At 38.4% G+C, this 25,171-nt stretch overlaps 1 protein-coding gene across 4 annotated transcripts in view; it reads right to left on the reverse strand.

Annotated features, from left to right (window-relative positions):
• The window catches only part of LOC125640433 (disintegrin and metalloproteinase domain-containing protein 9), a 42,666-nt gene that overhangs the window by 14,897 nt on the left and 2,598 nt on the right, over nt 1–25,171 (reverse strand). For 3 of the 4 annotated variants that reach the window (XM_048858941.2, XM_075131036.1, XM_075131037.1), the window contains exons 1-13: nt 22,003–22,241; nt 15,402–15,499; nt 12,768–12,841; nt 11,993–12,071; nt 10,844–10,920; nt 9,153–9,369; nt 8,518–8,583; nt 8,366–8,437; nt 6,603–6,775; nt 6,082–6,166; nt 5,173–5,294; nt 1,153–1,324; nt 434–523 (exon numbers count right to left, since the gene is read on the reverse strand). In XM_048858941.2, the coding sequence (XP_048714898.1) occupies nt 434–523; nt 1,153–1,324; nt 5,173–5,294; nt 6,082–6,166; nt 6,603–6,775; nt 8,366–8,437; nt 8,518–8,583; nt 9,153–9,369; nt 10,844–10,920; nt 11,993–12,071; nt 12,768–12,841; nt 15,402–15,499; nt 22,003–22,072 (1,395 nt within the window). In that variant the 5' untranslated portion in view covers nt 22,073–22,241. Of the gene's footprint in view, nt 1–433; nt 524–1,152; nt 1,325–5,172; nt 5,295–6,081; nt 6,167–6,602; nt 6,776–8,365; nt 8,438–8,517; nt 8,584–9,152; nt 9,370–10,843; nt 10,921–11,992; nt 12,072–12,767; nt 12,842–15,401; nt 15,500–22,002; nt 22,242–25,171 lie in introns of those variants that run through there. The other variant, XM_075131035.1, reaches the window with a different exon arrangement.

Raw genomic sequence — 25,171 nt, forward strand, 5'->3', positions numbered from 1 at the left:
GGCATGTTGATACAGTTGATGAGCTTGATCCTGCACAGCACTGGTTCAGAGTGTGGCATTTATAAACACCAGATAAAAAGTGATGAGTAGACAGGGGATGCATGGAAACTTGATCCTGCAGTAACGAGAGCACTGCTACATGACATCTAATTACTTCTGCCTAATAGCAGAAGTCAGGCCAGAGACAACACTTCATTTGTAAGCTGAAGATCACACATAAAGCCATGAATCCTCAGACCAAGATTCTCTGTTCACCCACTGTCCCTACTTTTATCTATATTCCTGAATACGGTTTTGATAATGTATGTACAGGTGTCTAAAGACACTGTGATAGACCCATTTCTAAAAATTAAAAAAAAATATTCACTACTAATTAGTACCAATTGTTTAAGTTAAGAACATAAATTAACAAAAAAGGGTTCCTCCAGCCTACCTTGCAATTTTCACAGCACAACCCTTCAGCACACTGTGATCCAGACTTAAATTTGCAGGTTACAGCATCACAGCAAGGATTAGTACACTCCTATAGCAAAGGCATGAATTAGGCACACAGTGTTTTTACTTTTCTCTATAGTCAGGGGTTTCTGAAGTACACAGTCGGACTAAGTTCTGACCAGAAGCCAAATGTACTGAGTCTCTTTCAGTGTTTGAAGTTTAAAGTTCTCTGTCCTATTGGAAGGCAACATGCAGTTTGGCTATCTATCAGAAACTAGAGAGAAATTTTCTTTTTGATTGGCTATTTGCATAGGGATAAGAGCAACAACAGGTAAAGCAACAACTGCTTTTCTAAATAGAACAGGGTCCTAGCGAAGCAGAACTCCATAGGTTTCTATTAACAGTTTGTAGCACTCAATATATTTTATTTTCCAAGTTAAGAGTACAATATAGAAATTATTTGTTTTTAGGGGTTTTTTTTTGGTGCCAGAAAAAACCTTCAACTGAACATGGGTTTTTCCTCACCACTGGTATTTGCCAGCATATATTCTAAGTAGTACCAATCACAAGCGCCGGCCTCCTCATTTCCCTGGGGGTGCTTGACCCCTGCTCCGCCTTGGGCCCTGCCCCCACTCTACCCCTTCCCCCAAGGAATGTCTTTGTACAAAACAGGTTGAGATTGAAGCCTGGGTGCCCAAATGAACTGAAGTACTGTACCTGGGGTTTGCCACAATCGCATTCTTCATTCTTATCCACCATGTTATTGCCACAGAAAGGTTCTGTGAAAATATCACTTGGTTTTGGAGCATTTTTAAGACAGTTTCCTCCACCATTCAAAATGAGTTTCTCAAAATCATTGGCACTACAAGTGCTGAAATTCTTGGATGCACTAGAAAGCATAATATTGCATTTGTTTGGCATACACATTTTTTGAGTAAAGATCTATTTATTTCAAGCCATTTAATAACAAGGTTCTATACATTGCTTGTGTAGTAGTAGATCATTGGGATCACTCATTTTTTAGATCTACATATTGCAATTAAGGAAAGATATTTCTAGGAGTTAAAAGATACTGCCAGAATTCTAGTCTTTCATATATTCATGGATTTTAAGACCAGAAGGGACTATTAGATCATGTAATCTGACCTCCTGTATAACACAGGTCATTGAATTTCACCCAGTTACCCCTGTATTTAACCCAAAGTGTTTGACTACCGCAGGGGTGGGCAAACCTTTAGGCCCGAGGTATGGAAATGGTATGGTGGGGCATGAACGCTCATGAAATTGGGATTGGGGTGCAGGAGGGAGTGAGGGCTCTGGCTGGGGGTGCGGGCATTGAGATGGGGCCAGAAATGAGTTCAGGGTGTGGGTTGGGGGCTTTGGGTGGGGATGCAGGCTCTGGTCTGGGGCTGGGGATGAGGGATTTGGGGTGCAAGAAGGTGCTCCGGGCTGGGATTGAGGGGTTCAGAGGGCAGGAGGGGAATCAGTGCTGGGGCAGGGGGTTGGGGCATGGTAGGGGCTCAGGGGTGCAGGCTCTGGGCGGCACTTACCCCAGGCAGCTCCCGGAAGCAATGGCATGTCCCTCCTACGGCTCCTATGCAGAGGTGCGGCCAGGCGGCTGTGTGTGACACCCCATCCGCAAGCACCGCCCCTGCAGCTCTCATTGGCCAGAGTTCCTGGCCAAAGGGAGTAGGAGTGGGGCGGGGGCAGCGCGCGGAGCCCCCTGGCTACCCCTAAATGTAGGAGCCAGAGGGAGGACATGACACTGCTTCTGGGAGCTGCGCAGAGCAGCCCCGGACCCCACTCCTCAGCTGGAGCGTGGCAGTGGGGTAAACCCCAGACCCTGTTCCCCAGCGGAAGCTCAAGGGCCGGATCAAATTGGCTGATGGGCCAGATGTGGCCCGCAGGCTGTAGTTTGTTCACCCCTGGACTACAGCATGTCTTCCAGAAAGGCATACAGTCTTAATTTGAAGCCATCAAGGATGGAGAATCCACCACTTCCCTTTGTAGTTTGTTTCAGTGGTTAATCATCCTCACTGTTAATTTTCTTTGCCTTATTTCTAACCTGAATGTTTAAGCTTTAACTTTCAACTACTGGTTCCCATTATGCCTCTCTTTGCTAGATTAAGGATTGTGATCTTCTTTTTGATAAGCTAAACAAATGAGTTCTTTAAGTCTCTCACTTTAAGACATTTTTTCCAGCTCTTGAATAATTTTTGTGGATTTTGCACAACACCCCTTATGAGAGAAGGCAACTGTGCTACAGTAAAAATTATTACTTACCTAAAAAATTTAACCAAAGTCTTGAATTTACAAAGTATAGTGACATCTACTAGCCATACTATAGTTTGAAGTCTTATTTGTTTAAACCCGATATTTTTGAGGATGGATAACTGAAATTAGACTGTAAATAGGGCTGTCGATTAATCATAGTTAACTCACGAAAGTAAGTCAAAATAATTAATTGTGATTAATCGCACGGTTAAACAATAGAATACCAGTTGAAATTTATTAAATATTTTTGGAGGTTTTCTACATTTTCAAATATATCCATTTCAATTACAACATAGAATACGAAGTGTACATTGCTCACTTTATATTATTTTTGATTACAAATATTTTCACTGTAAAAATGGTAAAGAAAAGAAAGTATTTTTCAATTTACCTCATACAAGTACTGTACTGCAATCCCTTGACCATGAAAGTGCAAATTACAAATGTAGATTTTTTTTGTTACATAACTGCACTCAAAAACGAAAGAATGTAAAACTTCGGAGCCTACAAGTCCACTCAATCCTATTTCTTGTTCAGCCAATGGCTAAGAGAAACAAGTTTGTTTACATTTAAGGGACATAATGCTGCCCACTTCTTAATTACAATGTCACTTGAAAGTGAGAACAGGCATTCACATGGCACTGTTGCAGGTGGTGTCGCAAGATATTTACATGCCAGATGTGCCAAAGATTCATATGCCTCTTCATGCTTTGGCCATCGTTCCAGAGGACATGCTTCCATGCTGATGACACTCGTTTAAAAAAAATGTGTTAATTACATTTGTGACTGAACTCCTTGGGAGGAGAATTTTATGTCTCATGCTCTGTTTTACCTGCATTCTGCCATATATTCCATATTATAGCAGTCTTGGATGATGACCCAGCACATCGTTCATTTTAAGAACACTTTCACTGCAAATTTGACAAAATGCAAAGAAGGTACCAATGTGAGATATCTAAAGATAGCTACAGCACTCAACCCAAGATTCAAGAATCTGAAGTGCATTCCAAAATCTGAGAGGGATGAGGTGTGGAGCATGCTTTCAGAAGTCTTAAAAGAGCAAAACTCTGATATGGAAACTACAGAACCCAAACCACCATAAAAGAAAATCAACCTTCTGCTGGTGGCAGATGATGAATATGAACATGTGTTAGTCTGCAGTGCTTTAGATAGTTATCGAGCAGAACCCATCATCAGCATGGATGCCCGTCCTCTAGAATCGTGGTTGAAGCATCAAGGGACATATGAATGTTTAGTGCATCTGGCATGTAAATATCTTGCGACGTGGGCTACAACAGTGCCATGCAAACGCCTGTTCTCATTTTCAGGTGACATTATAAACAAGAAACAGGCAGCATTATCTTCTGCGAATGTAAACAAACTTGTTTGTCTGAGCGATTGGTTGAACAAGAAGTAGGACTGATAGGACTTGTATGCTCTAAAGTTTTACATTGTTTTATTTTTGAATGCAGGGTTTTTATGTACATAATTCTACATTTGTAAGTTCAACTTTCATGATAAAGAGATTGCACTACAGTACTTGTATTAGGTGAATTGAAAAATACTATTTATTTTGTTTTTTTACAGTGCAAATATTCGTAATAAAAATAAATATAAAGTGAGCACTGTATACTTTGTATTCTGTGTTGTAATTGAAATCAATATATTTCAAAATGTAGAAAACATCCAAAAATATTTAAATAAATGCTATTCTATTATTGTTTAACAGTGCGATTAATTGCATGATTTAATCGTGATTAATTTTTGTAACTGCGCAATTAATTGCAATTAATTTTTTTAATCGCATGACAGTCCTAAATATAAATGATGTTTAGTTTAGAGGAAGTTCTTTTCCATTTAAAGTCTATTATTTCCATCTTTAATTTCTAATTCTGGTGGGGGTTTCTGAGGGTTTATTGTTGGACCACAACATTTATTCCAGGCTGAAACTCTGCATTCAAAGTTTAACTGTGGAACTATATATAAATAATGTCTACTATAACAGTGATGGGTTCCTTGATCCTACATAGAGGTTTTCTGCAGAGATACTATGATGTCACAGATTGAACCCTCATAAACATGCATTTATTTTTGCTGAGTCACTCTGATGTCAGGTCAGGTGAGTCCTATTAGCCCCAAACCTAACCCTCAGAACTGCCAACTTGATAATACAATGTAGGTAGAGATGTACATTTTATTTAAATAACTGTAAATGTAAGCCTTAGGAAAGGGAAGTTTGGACCAGATCCAGTGTGTGAATACTATGTTAGGAGCTGGGTGGAAACAGCACACTAACCTCAATCAACTAAGTCCCATTAACTTTTTAACCCTCTAGACTTAAGTTCTCCATACAAAGTCCATTTACTAAGGTTCTCTGAGTTTAATAGGAATTTTACACAGCTGAATAAATCTAATACAAATATGTAATATTAAAAATAAGGTAATAATATTTGGAGCTCTTACTTATCCGTACTGTACATAATGTAGGATGTGGAGCACCTTCCATCATCATGTTTCATACCAAGATTATGCCCCAGCTCATGTGCAACTACTGTGGCATGACGTTGCACATTGTTACCTTTAAGCTAGTAAAGAGAAGCAATTGTTGAAATGAATATGAAAATAAAACATGAAAATAAAGAAATCATGAGAAAACAAGGCAATGATCCTACTGACTGATTTATTTAAGCTATGTCTCTCTAAATGTGTGATGCTATCATAAGGAGAGAGCACTAATAGCAAATCAGTGTAATTCTTTATCTATATATCGGTTTAGGATCAGATTTTGCCATTCTTCTTCATGCTTTTACTCCATCAGTAGTTCCACTGATTTCAGTGGGGTTCCTCACAGACTAAAGTACTATTAAATATAAGTACGGTAGGCAAAATTTGGCCCTTATACTGTGTCTGCTGCTGTGGTATCTAATATTATAAAGACAAACCTCCATACCCTAAGTAAGGTGATATTAGCCCTCCCATAGGATTAAGGGAAGGCACAGGCAGCTTAAAGCGAATTTTACCCCACTCTCCCCAAAGTGCACTGAGTGGAATTCTCGTGCACCTAAGAATCTATGGACTTTATGGACTTACAGGTATGGGGATGTGCTTTTCTAGCCAACTTTGAGCTAAATAAATTTAAAAATATGGCCAAAATATAGCCTGAGACTTATCTGAATGAGGTGGACTGGTGCATGAAGGAGAGGGATGTGGCAAAAGGAATTTTATCATCATCCTCAAAAACTAATAGAACAGCCCACACCAAACCAAACCTCTTAGCCTTTGATGACTTGGCGGAATAGGTCAGGGAGGTGTGCAGATTTTTTTATTGACTAGATCTGTACATTAATCACTGAGATGAAGTACTGTACTTACAGTGCTGATGGACCCTCCATGGACTTGAGAACAGACTGTACTTACAAAAGCCATTCCAACTGCCCCACTATAGGCACTTCTTCCTCTGCAACATAACGACAGAACATGTGCACTGTTTCGAGAATGGGGCTGAAAGTTCATTGCTTTCTAGTGAAAAAATATTGATGGGTCTGACCCAAATATTATGATGAGTCAAATCTTGGTCTCACTGATGTCAGTGGGAAATTTCCCACTTTCCCAAAGGATCAGGATATGGCTCTCTGATCAGTGTGCCTACACCAACTATATGACATAACTCTTGAAAAATATACATATGCTGTGTTATTGTTTTTGAGTGAAGAATCAGATTAAGAATAAAGATTTAATTACACAAGTAATTTCTTGGTGGGCTACAATTAAAGACAAAGCTTTAAATTAGCAGTAGTCCAGTTTCTATTATTTATTCTCATTTGCAAACATAAGCAATATTACAATTCTGATTTATAGTATGAGGCAAGTTTTTCTAATGAACCAAAACTTACATTATGAGGTGGCTAACATCATTTCTTGAACGCTTAAGAAGATTTTTTTCTCTCCAAGAAACAAATCTATTTAGTACATCTCCAGCTGAACCATCCATTACATTTATGTGATTTTTATCTGACCAGATTTCTAGCCCAATCAAAACAATCTGGATGTTCAATGCATCATACATCTGAAAATACACAATGGTGATTACTTTACATATATGTGAACCAAATTCAACTGAATTCTGAAAAAATCACATCATTATTACCAGTTCAATATTATGTTGACTGGAACAATGGAAGTGTAGGAAAGTTTAGTTCATTTAAATAATTAGTTCACAGTACAAACTGGGCCAGATGCTCCTGTTCTTTATTCAGTCGAAACCTACACTATCATTTATGGGGGGTGGGATGTTACTGAATAAAGATTACAAGACTGAAGGTCTCCTATGTCTATTAGGATTCCTAGCCATATCCTTCAGATGCAAGAGCCCTATGAGTAAGGAATCAGAGGGCCAACACTTGGGGGAAGGGAACTGTTTCATTCATTATCTTGGCTGGTTATCTTGAGGAGAGCCTAGGAACGATTTCATGTCTCTAGTGGATTGTCAGGGACTTATGGAAATTGCTTACGGCTGTGGAATGGGAAACTCCACAGGCAGCAAAGAGGCTAGATCTTCTGAGAGCAACTGGGGATTTTGAGGGTAAACTTTGGCCAGTAGAGGATGGACTATATGCAATGGAAAGATGCCCATTGACTTCAGTGGGAGCTGGATCAAGCCTTTAGTTAGATATTAAAACTTCTTGCCTACATTGATTATTCCTGTGTAGAACAGAGAAGCAGTATGTACCTCATGTAGCACTCCATGTACCATGTTGGAGGGGAGGATTAGCCCCCTAATGCTGATGAAATATTTGATTTTTTTTCTTACGAACACAAACAGGAATGTTCAATCTTTCAGAAATAGTGAAATATTTTGAGGTAAAGTTTAAAAAAACCCACTAGCAACAGTCTTCTGTGCTCTTATCCATGTTTTTAGCCTTGTTTTTCATCAGTTATTGCATGAGTCTAGTCACAATGATTCATACGTATTCAGAACACTATGTTATTTTGCTAAATTTTCAAAGGTACCTCAACTCGATGTCTGAAATTATATGTATACTTTTGCAAACACATTCTTGGGCTTATGCTTTTGTGCGTACAAAGCTTGGATGTGTAAAACTGCACATTAAAAACTCATGCAAAAATGCAGAGTACAATTTTAGAGGTAGATTTTGAAAATTTGCTGCATTATGGGTGTGATCCTCATCTCTGTTTTGTCCCCTTTATGCCAGGGGAAAGGTCCAGAGCAGCATAATGTGGCTATAAAAGCCTTATATCCAGCTGAGGAAAAATTTCCCTAAGGCTGCCGGCATACATCCTGGCACAGGAGGTTTGTGAGAGGTGGGGAGAGATCTGTCAGAGTTGCCAGAGATTCCAGGTATCCCTGCAGCCCATCGGGCGGCACTGGGAGGGCTGTCCAAGTTATGCCCCTGGAGCAGCCTAAGGTTGAGTGTGTGCAAAGGTGGCTAAAAACCACCTTATCCTCTCTCCCCTGGGCTGAGAGTTCTGTGGTGTACTTCTAACAGTCTTGTCTAGATATTAATTATATGTCTGTATATTAATTATATTTTTCAGTTAGAATACAAACACAGAATACACTAGTTGTACATTGCTATTTGTGTGAAATAAGATAAAGAAGAGACTACTGAATATCCATATGACTGAAATGACCTACCACATCAACATAATTAGTCAGCTCAATTGTTTCCTTTTGCACAGCTACAGGATCAGAATTCTTCTGCAAATACTGTAAAATTCAATATTAGGATGTCAGAGAAAAAATAAATAATTTGATGAAATGTGTTTAATACTAGAGAAACACATTACCCTGTTGTTATCCACAACCATAAATAGTTCCACGTAGTGTCTCTGTGGCAGCACAGCTCGTTTTTTCTGCAAGTTAGAAAATGCAATAAGTTAATATTTTAATTACCAATAAGTCAAGATTTGTATTACTATTTGTTACCATGTTATTGCATATATTTACAAGGCATGCTATCTTGGTTTGGCCTCAAGTTTGTTCGCTTTTTGAGCTTAATTGACAGCTTAAAGATCTACAGCTCAATACTTCAGTGGCAGACAGGCTCTCTGAGGTGGGGGCCTTATGGCATCTTTATATCCACTACGCCTCCAATCCTGTTGCTTTGCCCTCTCATACAGCTTAGAACAGCTTCCGGGCTGCTTTAAGTTGCACTTGACTGCAACAGTCTCCATGTTGCCATTCCGCTATGTGAGGATTTCTGAAGCCCAGCAGTGTTCCAGCCATGCTCAGGGCCCTGAAATGGGGTAAACAAAGAGCTAGCTAGATACACAACCTGGAATGCTCCTACACCAGGGTAAACCCCAGGAAGTCACTTAAGATAGTTTTATAGCCCCTTCAGGTCTCTGAAGCAGCCCCAAAAGAGTTGTATTGGATCCAAGGATCTAAACATTTCTCAAGAGAAAAACACAAATATATTTACCCTAAAAAGCTTTTCCCTGCTGAAAGAACTGTGTGAAACATTTGTATATCTGAGAGAATTCTTCACACTCTTCTCTTGGTGAAGGTTATCATTCAGCACACCACACAGAAAAGGATCTTGTTGAACATATTCTAATGGATAAAATAGGTGCTCAAATGTAGCTGATGTGTCAACTGGCTCCATACCATACTGTTTGTCACCAATGTGAAGGATTCCCCTACAATAATAAAGGTATGAGAAATTATCAAGTAGAATTTCCCGGCACTTGTAAAGGTACAACTTAGATGAATAAACTACAGCTGAATATTTCACTACTAAGAAATTTACACTGTTACCTTATTTTTTTAATATAAACAACTTTCATAACAGGCAAAGGGGAAGTTGCCCCTAAAATTAAGTGTCAGGAATGGCTGAGAATTATTCGATTAATAAAGCTGCAGGATGGCTATGGAGTTGCTCTAAAGAAACTATTCTGGATCTCTGCTAGAAAGTCCTTCATTCCTCTTCTACCCACCTTTGCCCTAATTCCTGAAAGTTGCCATGCTGCGGTCATGCACAGAGTAAGGGTTTTGTGCAGCACAATCTCAGCGCACAATGCATCATGCCCAACGTCTTCCCTCCCCACCCCTACGGAGCTGAACTACTCTAGCTCTGCTGTGATGTTGTGTGAGTTCCATCACTTATTTCCCACCACAAAAGAAGCCAAGCCCAAGAGCTTATAGGCATATTCAAGCCACACCAACAGGGAGCTAAGCTCAAGGAAGTTGTGGAACCCAGGGAACACTCATGACCATACTTTGAATATCTGCACACATACGGCAAGTGGTGTCTCATTTTGTCAATTCACCACCTTTTAGTCCCCAAGCTGACCTGTCTGTCTAACAAAAACATTATTGTAATTTAATGTAACAGAGTTACTGTGTGGGTTTTGGAAGCCTGCTTCTAAATGCAAACTTATCAACATCACTGCTATTATTTGTAGAATGATTATAGTGTGCTACACTCTTACGCTATACAGAAACATTAAATAGTGATGCAGAGCAGTTATTTAATTTATTGTTTACACTGTGGTAGCGCACAGGACTCCAACCAGGGCATCTCTGTGGTTGGCCCCATGCCCTATATAATGAAAAACAGTCCCCACCCCCCAAAAAATTTACAATCTAAGTAAACAATGCTTTTGTTTTGTGAAAATTTTATCTTTAGTAACAGATTAACTTCAGGTTACTCAAACTTTGCCCTGGTGAGGGCTGCACTAGGAATTTGTATATCTCTTGTTTGCATGCTGGAGCAGGTTGCAGTCAATAGGGAGATGCAGCCCTATGGGGGGTTACATGTTCCAACATCACATGCTGTGCTCCATCTACATCCACCAGGCTGCTTAACACAAGATGTAGTATTGCATATTGGGACATCTAGGTGGAATTTTCAAAAGCACTCAGTGTTAACCGAACTCTACTACCATTCACCACTGAATTCAACGGGAAGGAAATTATATTAATGCTCAGCATTTTGAAAATCCATACCCTTGTCCCTGAAAAGCAGCATTACAAAATTGTATAGGTTGAACTGTGGCCACTCCCGGATTCATTCGTTCTTATGTAATAAAAAATGGAGATTCTGAACAACAATATATTTTCTTGGTATATCAGTCAATGATACATTGAAAAGTGAAAAGCAAAAAGTAATACCTAAGACCATCACATGTACTAAGAGCAAGCATAGAATCAGCAACTCCTTCAACAACTCCACCATAGTAACAGTGTGTCTGAAACACAATGAAACCACATAATTAATTACATAACAGTATTTTTTTCATTCAAGTGAAAGACCCAGACTACTCATTTGCCCAATAGTTTATTTATTAGGGCCAGATTTTGCCAGCTTTACTCAGAACTCTACAAGTTGTCTCAATTTTCTTCCATTGGATTACTCTTGGAGTAAAACGCTACTCACTGTGAGTAAGCACAGCAGATTTTGGCCCTTCATTGGTAAAAATATTGGTAAAATAATTGGTAAAAAAAATTTCCCCTCCTTGACAAGGGAGGGAAAATGCCCAATTTAACCCATTCTCAATGTCTGACAAACCACATGGATCTATTTTGTCCATCCTGTTCTTTGGCAGGTAAATCCTGCTTTTAAAGCCTGAATTGTTCAGGATGCACGTTTAAGCACATACTTAAGTTCTACTGAAGTCTCATGATTAAAGTTGAGTACATATTTAGATGCCTTCCCGAACAGGAATAAACATTGGCATGTGCTTAAGCATTTTCCTGAATCAGGGCCTCAAAACTGGGCAACTTTGCATCTTGATCCAAAAATGTGTGTTACACAATGGCTATATAATCAACTAACCTAATTTCAGTCTTTATGTAAGCTTCCAGAGCATCCTTCTTATACATTCACATATTTCTGAAAACAGGAGTTATTGCAGACACCATGTCATCATAAATAGCAACAGGTTAAACATACTTAGAGTTAAGATTATAGCATGGCAGCCTTATATTTTATGCCCATTGGTAACAATGACATAAAAATACCACACGTTAAAGCAGGAGTGCTCAAGAAGGCCTAAAACTTGATCCAACGCAACCTTCTATTATTCTCTAGTTGATCTTTGAGTGCCTTATTCATTGTTGTGAACTCAAGCAATTGTCACTCCTATATCAGGGAAGATATAAACACAACCAGAATTAATGGTTGTGTATAAGTATTTTTGTTTAAAAATGTATTTAAATGTATATGCAACCTTGTGGACAGCCTTTGGTGTCACAAAGCTTAGTTCCCCTGTGCTAAAGACACAGTCTGACACAAAAATTGAACTTTAATAAGCACAGTACCTTCATATTTGAATGGGTAGCCTCCAATTTCCCATTTTTGCTGTATGTATATAGTACAAAATCTTCACTAACAAGATTTCTGAAAACAAAAATAAACTGCTGCTGTTTTAAGTGTCTATGACAAAATATACATCAAGTATCGTATTCAGCAATACATTTTGAGGGTAACACTTCCATGATAACTTTACTATTAAATACGGTAGAAGGACATAGAGTGTAAAATAGGATGGTTTTTTTAAAAAATCAGCTGCATCATTTTGAGAATAATTTACTTTTAAAATTTTTGTTACCAAAAAAATCCATAACTGTATTGTTTTTTTAACTTGATTCATTCTTTCAGTTATTGGAAAAGTGGCTGGCCTATAAACTTTTGGGGATTGATAACAACAAAATTAGACAAATTCCTCTACAATAATTAACAAAAATAGGTAGCAGAAATCTAATTTTGCACTGATTTATTTTTCAGTGAGAACTTTTTCTTCTGTAATAAATCTCTATTAATAGTATGCTTTTTGGCACATTGTTTCTTATATACAATGGAGCTAAGTGAAAATTTCATCAGAATTTTTAAAAAAATGTACTACAATAACATTTTCACATTTTATTTTATCTGTTTTCAAGCCAGCTCCTTTATACACTATTTATTACCACCTCACTTTCATAACATACTACCATTTTAGACTGCTTATTCCAAACAATCTTCAATACAAAAATAGTGGTCTCTATTAAGTAAAATCCAAAATTGAAATGCGTCTTAGAATACTGTATAACCTACGTATTTTTCTTTAGTTTTAGGATATATGTTCCATTTGCAGTTTGAATCGAATAAGAGCGATCATCTGAATGGTCCTGAAAACAAAACAAAAAATATCCCTTGGTTACGCAGTTCCCTACCTGATCATAAATTCATATTTTCTCTAACCAAAAAAGGCACTACTACTACTTCTGTTCAACATTTTAGGTATATAACAAATTTACAAAGAGAGATATTCTTAAAACCTCATGCTTTGTATATTCCACAGTGATGGAGGCATTCCCTGCAATATTTTTTATTATATGGAGAGGCGTTGTAGTCATGTCGGTTCCAAGATATTACAGAGAAAAGGTGGACGAAGTAATATCTTTTACTGGATCATCTTCTGTTGGTGAGAGAGATGAGCTTACAAAGAGCTGTTCTTCGGGTATGGGAAATGTAAAAGGACACTCTAAGTTGGTTCAATAAAAGATATTACACTCTTTATCTTTTTATTGACATTTTACATTCCATGCAGCTAGGAGAACGTCATGGAGAAGACACAAGAGAAAACAAACAACCAGTAGAAGGATTAAAATACTCTGCTAATAGAAACGAGGAGTACTTGTAGCATCTTAGAGACTAACAATTTATTTAGGCATAAGCTTTTGTGGGCTAAAACCCACTTCATCAGATGCATGGAGTGGAAAAAAACAGTAGGCAGGTATATATACACAGTATATGAAAAGATGGGAGTTGCCTTACTAAGTGGTGGATCAGTGCTAACGAGACAATTCAGTTAAAGTGGAAGTGGGTTATTTTCAACAGTAGAATACCAAGGGAGGAAAAATCACTTTTGTAGTGGTAATAAGGCCAACGTAAACAGGGTGCCCATTTCAAACAATTGACAAGAAGGTGTGAGTAACAGTAGGGGGAAATTAGTATGGGGAAACCTAGCCCTGTAACAAACCCCCGTTGCCAACTCTGTCCGCATATCTATTAAGGGACACCGTCATAGGACCTAACCACATCAGCCACACCATCAGGGGCTTGTTCACCTGTACATCTACCAGTGTGATATATGCCATCATGAGCCAGCAATGCCCCTCTGCCATGTACACTGGCCAAACTGCACAGCCTCTACGCAAAAGAATAAATGGACACAAATAAGACGTCAAGAATTATAACATTCAAAAACCAGTCGGAGAACACTTCAATCTCCCTAGACACTCAATTACAGACTTAAAAGTGGCAATTCTTCAACCAAAAACTTCAAAAACAGACTTCAATGAGAAACTGAAGAACTGGAATTATTTTGCAAATTGAACACCATTAATTAGGTCTGAACGAAGATTGGGAGTGGATGGGTCACTATAAAAACTAATTTCCCCCTACTGTTACTCACACCTTCTTGTCAATTGTTTGAAATAGGCCACCCTGATTACATTGGCCTCATTACCACTACAAAAGTGATTTTTCCTCCCTTGGTATTCTACTGTTAACAATAGCCCACTTCCACTTTAATTGAATTGTCTCATTAGCACTGACCCCACCCCCCCACTTGGTAACACAACTCCCATCTTTTCATGTACAGTGTATATATACCTGCCTACTGTTTTTTTCCACTCCATGCGTCTGATGAAGTGGGTTTTAGCCCACGAAAGCTTATGCCCAAATAAATTTGTTAGCCTCTAAGGTGCCACAAGGACTCCTCGTTGTTTTTGCTGAAACAGACTAACATGGCTACCATGCTGAAATCTGCTAATAGAGACTTTTATGGAAATGTGACAATATAAACGTATGTTAATAGGAGAGCAGAAAATAACCATGAGCAGTGGTAAATCCAGACTAGCAGTCTAGGGTTCTATACTCTCCAGAACAGATGCCCCTTACTAATTCATCAGGGTGAAATAATGGAAAAATTAAAGCTGGGCCAAAAACCAGCCAAATTCTGTTTTCTGAACAGTGAAGAGCCAGCATAACTGGTGTCTGCCACCTCCCGTGGGATGTACATTAGAGCAAGTATGGAGCTGCACTCCAGCTATTCTTGGGCAACCAAGCATATTTAGAGCTGCCAGAGGCAGTAAAATATACAGTATTTCCCTGGCAACCATACTCTAACCTGGAGGCAAAAATTATCTCAAACATCCATTAATATTTTTTCTCTCCTAGGGAATTTATCACTCCTTACTCACTCAATTAGCCCCACAGAATTAAATTGAACAATTTGTGCAATGCAAGTATGACTGGGCCCTTATTTATGGTGAAAGGTACTAGGATGACCGAAGTCCTCTGTTTAGCCAAAGAACAAGCACAGCATGGACAATGTCAGTTCAAATTTCCCTACACTTTCTAACTGGACCCAGAGGAAACACCTGACAGTTTTCCCATGTTCACTCAGATTTTTGTCTCTGCTAAGATTGCCAACAAATGTAGCAATCATTATGAACTGAACTAGAGGTTTGTGTGATGTGGACAGAGAAGACCATCTCTTGCCTGTTTTGAAGCCAATTCTGAGAGCTAAATAATTCACTCACAAACGTGCAACCCGCTGAAAGGTATAGAAGAGATTACTGACTATTCTACATAGTAGGGTGTATTCTTTTATATATATTGTAGTGCAATATTAACAGTAACAAATAATTCATAAAAAAAAGTTTGGATAGAGAAACAAACCTCATGTAAATATGTGTGGCGTCTCTCCCTGCCTGTTAAACTTCGCGGGGTAATTATTTCAAATGTTGAAAGTCTAGATGTCTGATGAGAGGATGCACCTAAAAATAAAATTTAAAATCTCTAAAGAAATAGAAAGAGTAAATAATTCACAAATTCTGTATGTTCACAATGCTCATCACTGAAAACCAGTTTAATCAGCGGCAACTAAGTGCAGGAAGAGAAAGGATGGTCTCATAGTTAAGGCAGTTGAATGCCATAGTAAACTGGATTCTATCCCTGTCTTGGCCAGAATTCCTATGTTATGCTGGGCAAGTCACGTAAATCAAAATTTTCACAGGTGGCCAATGTGTTCCTCATTTTCTGGGTATCCACCTTGAGACTCTTAGGGTCTGATTTGCAGAAGTGCTGAGTGCCCACAACTGCATCTGGAGTCAATAAGGATATGTCTACACTACAATTAAAAACACCCAGCTGGCCCATGTCAGCAGACTTGGGCTTGTGGGGCTCCGGCTAAGGGGCTGTTTAACTGTGGTTTAGACATTCAGGCTCAGGTCCCAGAGCCTAAGCTCCAGCCCAAGCCCGAACGTCTACATTGTAATTAAAAAGCCCCTTAACCAGACCCCTGCAAGCCTGAGTCAGCTGACACAGGCCACCCATGGTTTTTTAATGGCAGTGCAGACATACCATAAGAACTCTGCTCTGAACATAATAAAGTGCTATAACATGCTAAATACTCTGAAAAATTAAGTCCTCAAATTAGTCAAATTTGTTGACACTTTAGACAATTTTGGCTTTAATCTCTCTGCAACAGTTCCCCCATGTGTAAAATACCACCTCATTTCGTAGGGGTGATACAAAAATAAATTCATTAATGTTTGAAAAGATTTAAAATATTACAATGATAACACCACAGAAGAGCCCATGAGGAAATTCATAATTCTGTGCTCAGTACAGGGTTTGGATGGTGTGCAGTAAATAATATATGGTGCCACACATTAAATGACCAGGATTAAAAAAAAACCTAGATAACCACCCATTCACTGAATAAGGCTGGAATCTTGTGGAAAAAATAATATGTGATCATGTAATTAAAAACTGGATCATAACGCCTACAAAAAGGGAACAAATTAAGGTTGTACAGGTGACATTAATTTTGGCATTTTCTAACTTTTGAGTGCTTGATTTTGCAACCTTAATAATGTTCCTTTAATGTAGGGTGGTGTGATTTTTTTGTTTTCTCTTCTGTAACTTCCTATGTTTGCAGGAAACTTAAAAACTAAATAAAAATAGAAATTTCATCATGTAGAACTGCACTCACCCCAACAGGGACATCTGCCGGGTTGGTGTCTTTAGATCCACAGCAAAGTTATCTACAACTTAAGCTAACAGAGTAATCGGTAGAAGTAGAAGGCAGTTATCGTCTATGTGGACCAACCACTAGGGTGGCTGGAGACACACACTTTGCCAGTCTGTTTCACAGTGATTTGCTAGACAGCAAAGAAATGCTGAGACTCAGCAATAATGGATTCAATTTGAAGTTCTACAGGGAAGTGTGTTGGGTAGTTACAGATCCCTCTGCCCCATCTCCTCAGCTCACCATGGCTCCCTGCCCCTTTTTTCTCCTATCCCCAACTCCCCAGCTCCTGCCCTGTCCTCTCCCTTGCTGATATCCCCTTAGCTTGTGTCCATCCCTCGGGTCTGACTCCTGCCCGTCTCTATCCATAGTTCCTTCCCTTCCTCCCCCATACTTCCCCTCTTTCTATATCCCTTCCTGGTTTTTGGCTCCCCTTTGCTCCTGCTTCTATTCTCCCTCCCTACCCAAAGTCCTGCCACATTCCCACTAATATACATCTCTTCCCCCACCCTGTTCCTTACCTATCTGCATCACACACATGGCTCTTCCTTCACCTTGCTGCCTGGGCATGGCAATAAGGCGACATTGAGAGCACACAAGACAGTGCCCCTGCTCAGTTCCTGGGCATGGTGCCACAGCAGCCACTGTAGCCAGGAGGGACAATTTCAGGGTATGGTGCATGGGTAGTCCAATCAACACACATGAGCTGTGAAGGGATGGAACATGCTCAGAGCAGACTGAATCTTCACAGAATTTATCTGCCCAACTCTAGCATGTGAAATCAGATTTTTCAGAGACTTATAATTTGGCCAAATTTGGGAAGAGTTTCACAAGAATGGCAAGGGCACATCCCTGATACGAACAAAACCCTCTGCCAAATGTCAAGTCCCTGCTCCAATGCATGGAGGCTCTAGAGCTTCTCAGAGAAATGGAAGAATTTTTTAACCTTGGAAACACAATCCATTTCACCCTGGCCTCCTTCACGGAAATGGCATGGAAAATGTCAGTCCAAACGGTTTAAGTTTGGCAAAGTTATATGCAAGTGAAAACAGGGTCTTACAATAGAAACAAACAACTATAGAAATCACTACTTGTGCCACCTATAATAAATGACTTGCCTTTTTCTTTTCATTTGGTACAGTATCAAAACACAAGACAGTTTATGAAATAGCTCAGTCAGTGGTTCTCAAACTTTTGTATTGGTGATCCCTTCCTCAAAGCAAGCCCCCGAGTGTAACCACACTTAGAAATTAAAAACACTTTTTTATATATTTAACAATATTATAAATGCTGGAGGCAAAGCAGGATTTGGGGGTGGAGTCTGACAGCTCACAACTCGCATGTAATAACCTCATGACCCCCTGTTTGAGAATTCCAATAGCAGGACATGAATGCCAGATGTATCTTTACTTTTTGCAACTCTGTTGACTTTTTCCGGTTTCTAAGCTGAATTTGTGTATTGCTTTTTTAGCTATTAACAGGTCCCTGTGGTTACTCAATTGGCTAGCAACTCTGGTCATGCAGCCAATCCTTAATGACACTTCTTGGTTGAGTATGCTTTAACACTTACATTTGAGGTTTCAACATCTCAATCATATATCAGGTTGCACCATCTGAATATGAATGCTGGTGATATGCTTTTTCTTAACAGACTGACCATTTTATTAATCATTTTTCTTATTTCATCTAAAAGTACATTTGGTTATCACTCACGTAAAGCCTTTTTTTAAACTTTACTATTTCAAAGAGTATTTAAAATATACACAGCATTAAAGTGACCTCCTTTTTTCACTATCTGGTATCAGTGGCTAACGAGCTAGTGGTTTTTAACTTGAGAATCATTTTAGCGCATCTATCATGAACTCCTGCTTACATATAAACAAACAATCTGTGTTAACTCTACCAGAGATTATTTTATTTCTTAGATCTAGGCAGAAAATTATGCCTGGACATAGGCATACATAAAATTAAATCCATAGATAAAATCCATATTTTATAGTACTCTCCTTATGCCTCTGGGGTACAAATCATGCTACCACACATGGCTGCCACACTCCACCCAAGAAGTAGTAGCAATGCAGTGTTACTGAGTACATATAATTTCTAAAGTTGTTTGGTAAAATCTGGCAAGAATGGCACCACACAGGTGTAAAACATTACTACTGAAAATAATTTGATAGTGGAAAGATAGGAGAAAAATGTGGGAAAGTAGTAAACAATTATTTTTAAATAATCGTTCCCTCTGACCCCCACCATTTTAGTATCCGGAGTCTAATTGTAACATGGAAGTAGAATAGAAACTCACTCAACTCCAACTTGAAGAACCATTGTGAATTAACAAATTTGGAGAATTAGTAAACAAAACAAAGTAAAAGGTTAACATATCACAAAATATACATTGTTTATTTGACATGTGTAGTTCAGTTTTAATATTTTAGTATATTTCATAGAACCATGTGGAAATATACAGATGAAGAGCATTATATAAACGCTAAGAAGAATTATTATTTTATTATTTATTCTATAGTATATTTCATAAACATTATGATGATATGAGACTACAGCTCTTTGCTACTAAACCTTCACTAAGAAAATTTGGTTTGCAAATTATGGGTATGAATTAGCAAAGTGTAAATTAATAAGGTTGTCCTTTATTTCAGTGGCTTCCTAGCTATTAAACATCCATTGGGAAAAAAAGCAAAATAAGGAGCAACAGGTAGCTTTCAATTTAGGCCACAATCTGGAAAACTTCAGGTATTTTATTATGCATGTAAATTGCCTTGAATTTAAAGAGACTACTCACATGCATAAAGCTAAGCACATAAGCAAATCTTTGCAGGATTGGGGATTTATCTATTTTCACAGACAGTTAAATTTAAGAGGTCTCAGACCATCCAGAGAGCAAGAAGAATACAGTAACTGGAGAAGATAAGAACTTTGCATGTGCATCTTTTTATTTTTTCAAACACTCATTAACTGCAGACTTCAACATGCCATATGCTCAGAAAAGCCTATATCATAATCTCTTTAATATAATAAATATGTGGTGACAATTTTAGAAATAAAATGAAAAAAACTGTATCATCTCAGTGTTTTTATTTTGGACTTAAAAAACATCAATCTAAAATGACTGCAGCTAAAATTATCTTTCTACCCAACTAATCTAACCACATCAACCCCACTTTCCCTTTGAAATCTCTCCACAGGTTTCTCTTTCTGCACTGAATTAAATTTTGACTTCTTGTCTTTGTCTTCAAGGTCGTGCATAACTCTCCCTCTCACTACTTTTACAACTTTGTTTCCTCATGTTGTCCCCCACCCCCAACCCAGCTAATCCAGCAATGACAGCTTTCATGTCCCATTTTGTTTGTTTCTGTTAGTCATCACTACACCCTACTCCAATACACCTTCTGGCTTATTTCAGAATTAGAGTACTTCAGTGGTACAGCTGTTAACCAGGAAGCTGGAGATCAAAAGTCTGATTAGAATCTGATCTCAGCAATGCAGCTTTACATTGATGTAAACACCAGGTTCAAATGGTGAACTTTACCTGATGACCTTTCCTTCCCATTTGTTGTCTACTCACTGCGTTTGGTTTAATCCCTGCTGAAGTCAACAGAAAGTCTCCTGTTGACTTCAGTGGGGCTAATGGAGAGTAAATTATAAATTAATTTTAATAAAAGCAAACTGTTTTTCCGCACTTGAACTGTGCTCTCAGATAACAACCCAAAAGGATTTCATCTCAAATATAAGACAAAATCACTCATGGCACAGAAAATTCCATGGAAGCAATCCAAAGTGGCACAAAAAAATCCACAATGTTCTCTTCACAGAGTAGGAGGAAGGTTCTTCAGCACAATTTCTGTAGATGGTTTCTTCCCTACTAAAATCTCAAAGACTTTCTAAGGGTTGAGTGCAGTACAACATTATTAAGGAGGACTCTCCAATTAAAATAATACGGTTTCCTTCCACAAAGAAACATGTTTTGGGTTTGTAACACCGGTAGGATTTATAGTTTCAGTAGTTAGATTTTGTAACTCACTTATAAAAATAGCCTTCTAAAATATTAGTACTTAGCACTTACTGTGTATGTTGCTTTTCATCTTCAAAATACTGATAAATATTAACTAATCTGCACAATCCCCTTTTTTCCCCATGTGAGATAGGTATGTATTTTTATCCACTTTTAACAGATGAGAGAACTGAGGCACAGATGAACTAAGTATCTTTCCAGAACCCACAGAGGACATTGAGTCAGGGTCAGAATAGGGTTTAGAACTCCAGAGATCCAGGGTCATAACTTTATGCTAATACCACACCTGTAAAAATACTGAATACTGAAATGTCCAGTAACAAAGCTAATTTTCTACATATTGAATACAATCCTGCCCTCACCTAACTCACGAGCATCACCATTGTCAATAGAATTGAATTTTCTCACAGTCTGTTTTATGTGAAAGTATGGCATTGGAATGGAAGCATATCTCATTTATCCTATTATCTTCATAATGCTGTATGATCAGAGATATAATACATCACCAAATTAATTTTTAAAACAAGTTCTATTAATTTATATCTTGATACTAGAAGGGGAGGGAAGTACAAAAAAATTACTGTAATCGAGTCACAAAAATACAGCTGTACAAGTAATGGTCCACACACACTATTATTTTGTTGAATCCTAAATGAAAATTAATAAGAAATTAAAAAATGAGAAGTCCAACAAAAATACACAATTATTTTAAGGGAGAATTCCCTCACATCACAGAAGACCTGAAATGTTTTATCCATTGTTCATCACAGATGAGGGCTAGTTATTCTAACTGTCACAACCAATACTTTATACAGAGCCTAACACAATGGGGCCTGGCTTCTAAGCACTACCATAATACACTACCATACTACTACTAAGTGAAATCAAGGAACATAAACCTGTCTATTGGTATAAATGTGCATTATTAAACTGACTAGGATCATTACACTCAGAATTCCAGTCTGTTCAGGTGGTAAAATAAGCAAGACTGCTTGTCATACAAGCTGGCCAATGAAGCAGAAAAAGAACATACCATACTTACATACTTGTCACACAGAAAAAAAGATGTATCTACAGACCTCATCCTGCAGTCAATACATTTCTCTGGGACTCGTACAAGAATTTTGCTTGAATAAAGAGTTCTGGATCATGACTTATGTGCACGAGCATAATTTGCAGCAACTTTCTCACTGAATATTAAAACTGAAGCTCACCTGCTGTATGAATTGGCTTTCCAATAAATATTAGTCCAAAACCAAACAAAAGTAAGCTGCATTTTAACATGGTTATTTTTCTCTGCGCAAACACTTCATCTACTAAGCTGTTCAGAAACACTGTTTTACTGAGGATGGTGCTCTTACCAGCAGTTTCCCTAAATGAAAGAACTGGAAAAACTAGAATCTTTTGTTGTCAAGGCAAACAATAGATAGCACTGAAAGAGTATTTCAGGCATGTTAGCAAACACTCCCAAGGAAGAAGGAAATAAAATTTCTCACATTGTGCTTTTCAAAAACTGGTTAGACAACTTACAACAAACCCAATATAACATGATTGTAAATGCTGACTGGAGAAGCCAACTGACTGACCCCATTACAAGACAAAACTGATTTATTCTAAAACCCTTTGAAATCAAAGACCAGAATTCTGAGACCAGCAACAATATACTCTCAAATGCTAGACAGGAAAACAAAGCATCATATAAGCTAGGTTATTGAATTCATATGAACCAGCTCAACAAAAATGCATCTTAAAATGCACCAGAATTACTCAGGTTCAATTTGTAATTGTTCTCTGTTTTGCACTTTAGGAATTTTTAGTTCACAAAAATGTTTGAAAATATTGTCCCTATGAACACACAGAAATCACACATTAACCATATAATCCAGAAATCACCGGAAACAAATGCATAACTTTATAGATATTTTCCATCTTTAATTTCTGTGGTGTCTCATCAGCGTTCAACAAATTCATTCTGGACTACCATACACGCAATGTTTGCAGATTTGGGTTCTATGACTGTATGCCTTAACCCAACAGCATAGTTAAGCCTGTGTAATAGGTACAAAAAAAAGTCCTTGTTGTTATCACATGTTCAGTGGTCTTTTTCATCTCACTGAAACAGTTTTTACAATAACGTTGGTAGTGAAAAAAGAGCTGCTATTGGGCATTTTTTCAACTATTATATACTGGTTTAAATACATACATAGTGATAGAGTTGGTCAATGACTGATTATTAGTCTTCTCCATGATCAGGCGGAAGACTCAAGTTAGATGTCTAGATCTGGACTTTTGTTTTCCTGGTCAGCTGGAGGGATGGGAGATTGAGAGCTCTTTAACTTGCTGTGTAATAAAATTCCTGACAACAAAGGTAAAGACAGCACTGATTCTGAAAAGTGTATAATTTCTGTAAGCTTTGTTTGATGGGAAGAAAAAAGTTAGGTCCCAATCCAGTAAAGACTTACACATGTCGTTAACATTACACAGAACAGTCCCACTGATCTCAAAGCATGAGCCACAGTGGATAAAGTTAAGCATGTGCATCAGTCTTTGCAGGATCAGAGCCTCAGAAAGCAAAGATCTGATGCTACACTACTGCAGTAGAGGGAGGTTTTAATACTGACTTCAGCTGAAGCTGGATCAGACCCTACATGAGGAAGGATCCTCAGGATAAAGATAATAAAACGTAAGAACATAAGAAAGGCCATACTGGGTCGGACTAATGGTGCATCTAGGCCAGTATCCTCTCTTCCAACAGTGACAATTGCCAGATGCTTCAGAGGGAATGAACAGAACAGGGCAATTATTGAGTGATCTAGCCCATTGTTGACTCCCAGCTTCTGGCAGCTAGAGGCTTAGGACATCTAGAGCATGGGGTTGTGTCCCTGGCCATCTTGGCTAATAGCCATTAATGGACCTATCCTCCATGAACTTATTTAATTCTTTTTTAACCTATTTATAGTTTTGGCCTGTATCCTGTAGCAATGAGTTCCACAGGTTGACTGTGTGTTGTGTAAAGTAGTACTTTCTTTTGTTTTAAACCTGCTGCCTATTAATTTCACTAGGTAACCCCTGGTTCTTACACCCTCTAACAGCAATATCAAAATTTCACCAAATGCAGTGCCTTTCATGTCTTAGTGTTTAAACTGAAGACTGAAATCCTTGTTTTTACTATCAAGATTTGATAATCTTCTGGGTTTTTTTATACTTTCCTTTTTGTCCTTCACTCTCACACAAAAGTTCGCTTCAGACACAAGAATTTTCAGTTAGGTGAAACAGATCATAATCAATCACAATAAATATCCACTGAAATAATCTGTTCAGTAACAAATTCTAAAATAAATTTGAAGACTGTGTGCATGATGAAAGCCAGTCAGCAATCAACTCTTTCTTTTAGCAGAAAAAGTGTACTATTATCACATTATGTATTTAGGCTCTGATGCTGCTCCAAAGTTAAATCAACATCAAAATTCCCTTCCAACTTCAACAGTGCAGGATCAAGCCAATAGCTTTTCCACGTCTTTACTTATCTACCTCACATGGCTGTTATGAAAAAATAACCACTGATTTTTCTAGGAGGAGGGCAGGAAAAGGGAGGTTTCAGAGTAACAGCCGTGTTAGTCTGTCTTCGCAAAAAGAAAAGGAGTACTTGTGGCATCTTAGAGACTAACCAATTTATTTGAGCATGAGCTTTCGTGAGCTACAGCTCACTTCATCGGATGCATACCGTGGAAACTGCAGAAGACATTATATACACACAGAGACCATGAAACAATACCTTCTCCCACCCCACTGTCCTGCTGGTAATAGCTTATCTAAAGTGATCATCAAGTTGGGCCATTTCCAGCACAAATCCAGGTTTTCTCACCCCCCCCCCCCCCACAAACTCACTCTCCTGCTGGTAATAGCCCATCCAAAGTGACCACTCTCTTCACAATGTGTATGATAATCAAGGTGGGCCATTTCCTGCACAAATCCAGGTTCTCTCACCCCCCTCCAAAAACCTATTACCAGCAGGAGAGTGAGTTTGTGTGTGTATGGGGATGTGGGGGTGAGAAAACCTGGATTTGTGCTGGAAATGGCCCACCTTGATTATCACTTTAGATAAGCTATTACCAGCAGGAGAGTGAGTTTGTGTGTGTATGGGAGTGAGGGAGTGAGAGAACCTGGATTTGTGCAGGAAATGGCCCACCTTGATTATCATACACATTGTGAAGAGAGTGGTCACTTTGGATGGGCTATTACCAGCAGGAGAGTGAGTTTGTGTGTGTGTGGGGGGGGGGGGGGGGGAGGGTGAGAAAACCTGGATTTGTGCTGGAAATGGCCCAACTTGATGATCACTTTAGATAAGCTATTACCAGCAGGACAGTGGGGTGGGAGAAGGTA

The sequence above is a fragment of the Caretta caretta genome, chromosome 7, assembly GCF_965140235.1.
Source record: "Caretta caretta isolate rCarCar2 chromosome 7, rCarCar1.hap1, whole genome shotgun sequence".
In the NCBI taxonomy this organism is placed as follows: domain Eukaryota; kingdom Metazoa; phylum Chordata; order Testudines; family Cheloniidae; genus Caretta; species Caretta caretta.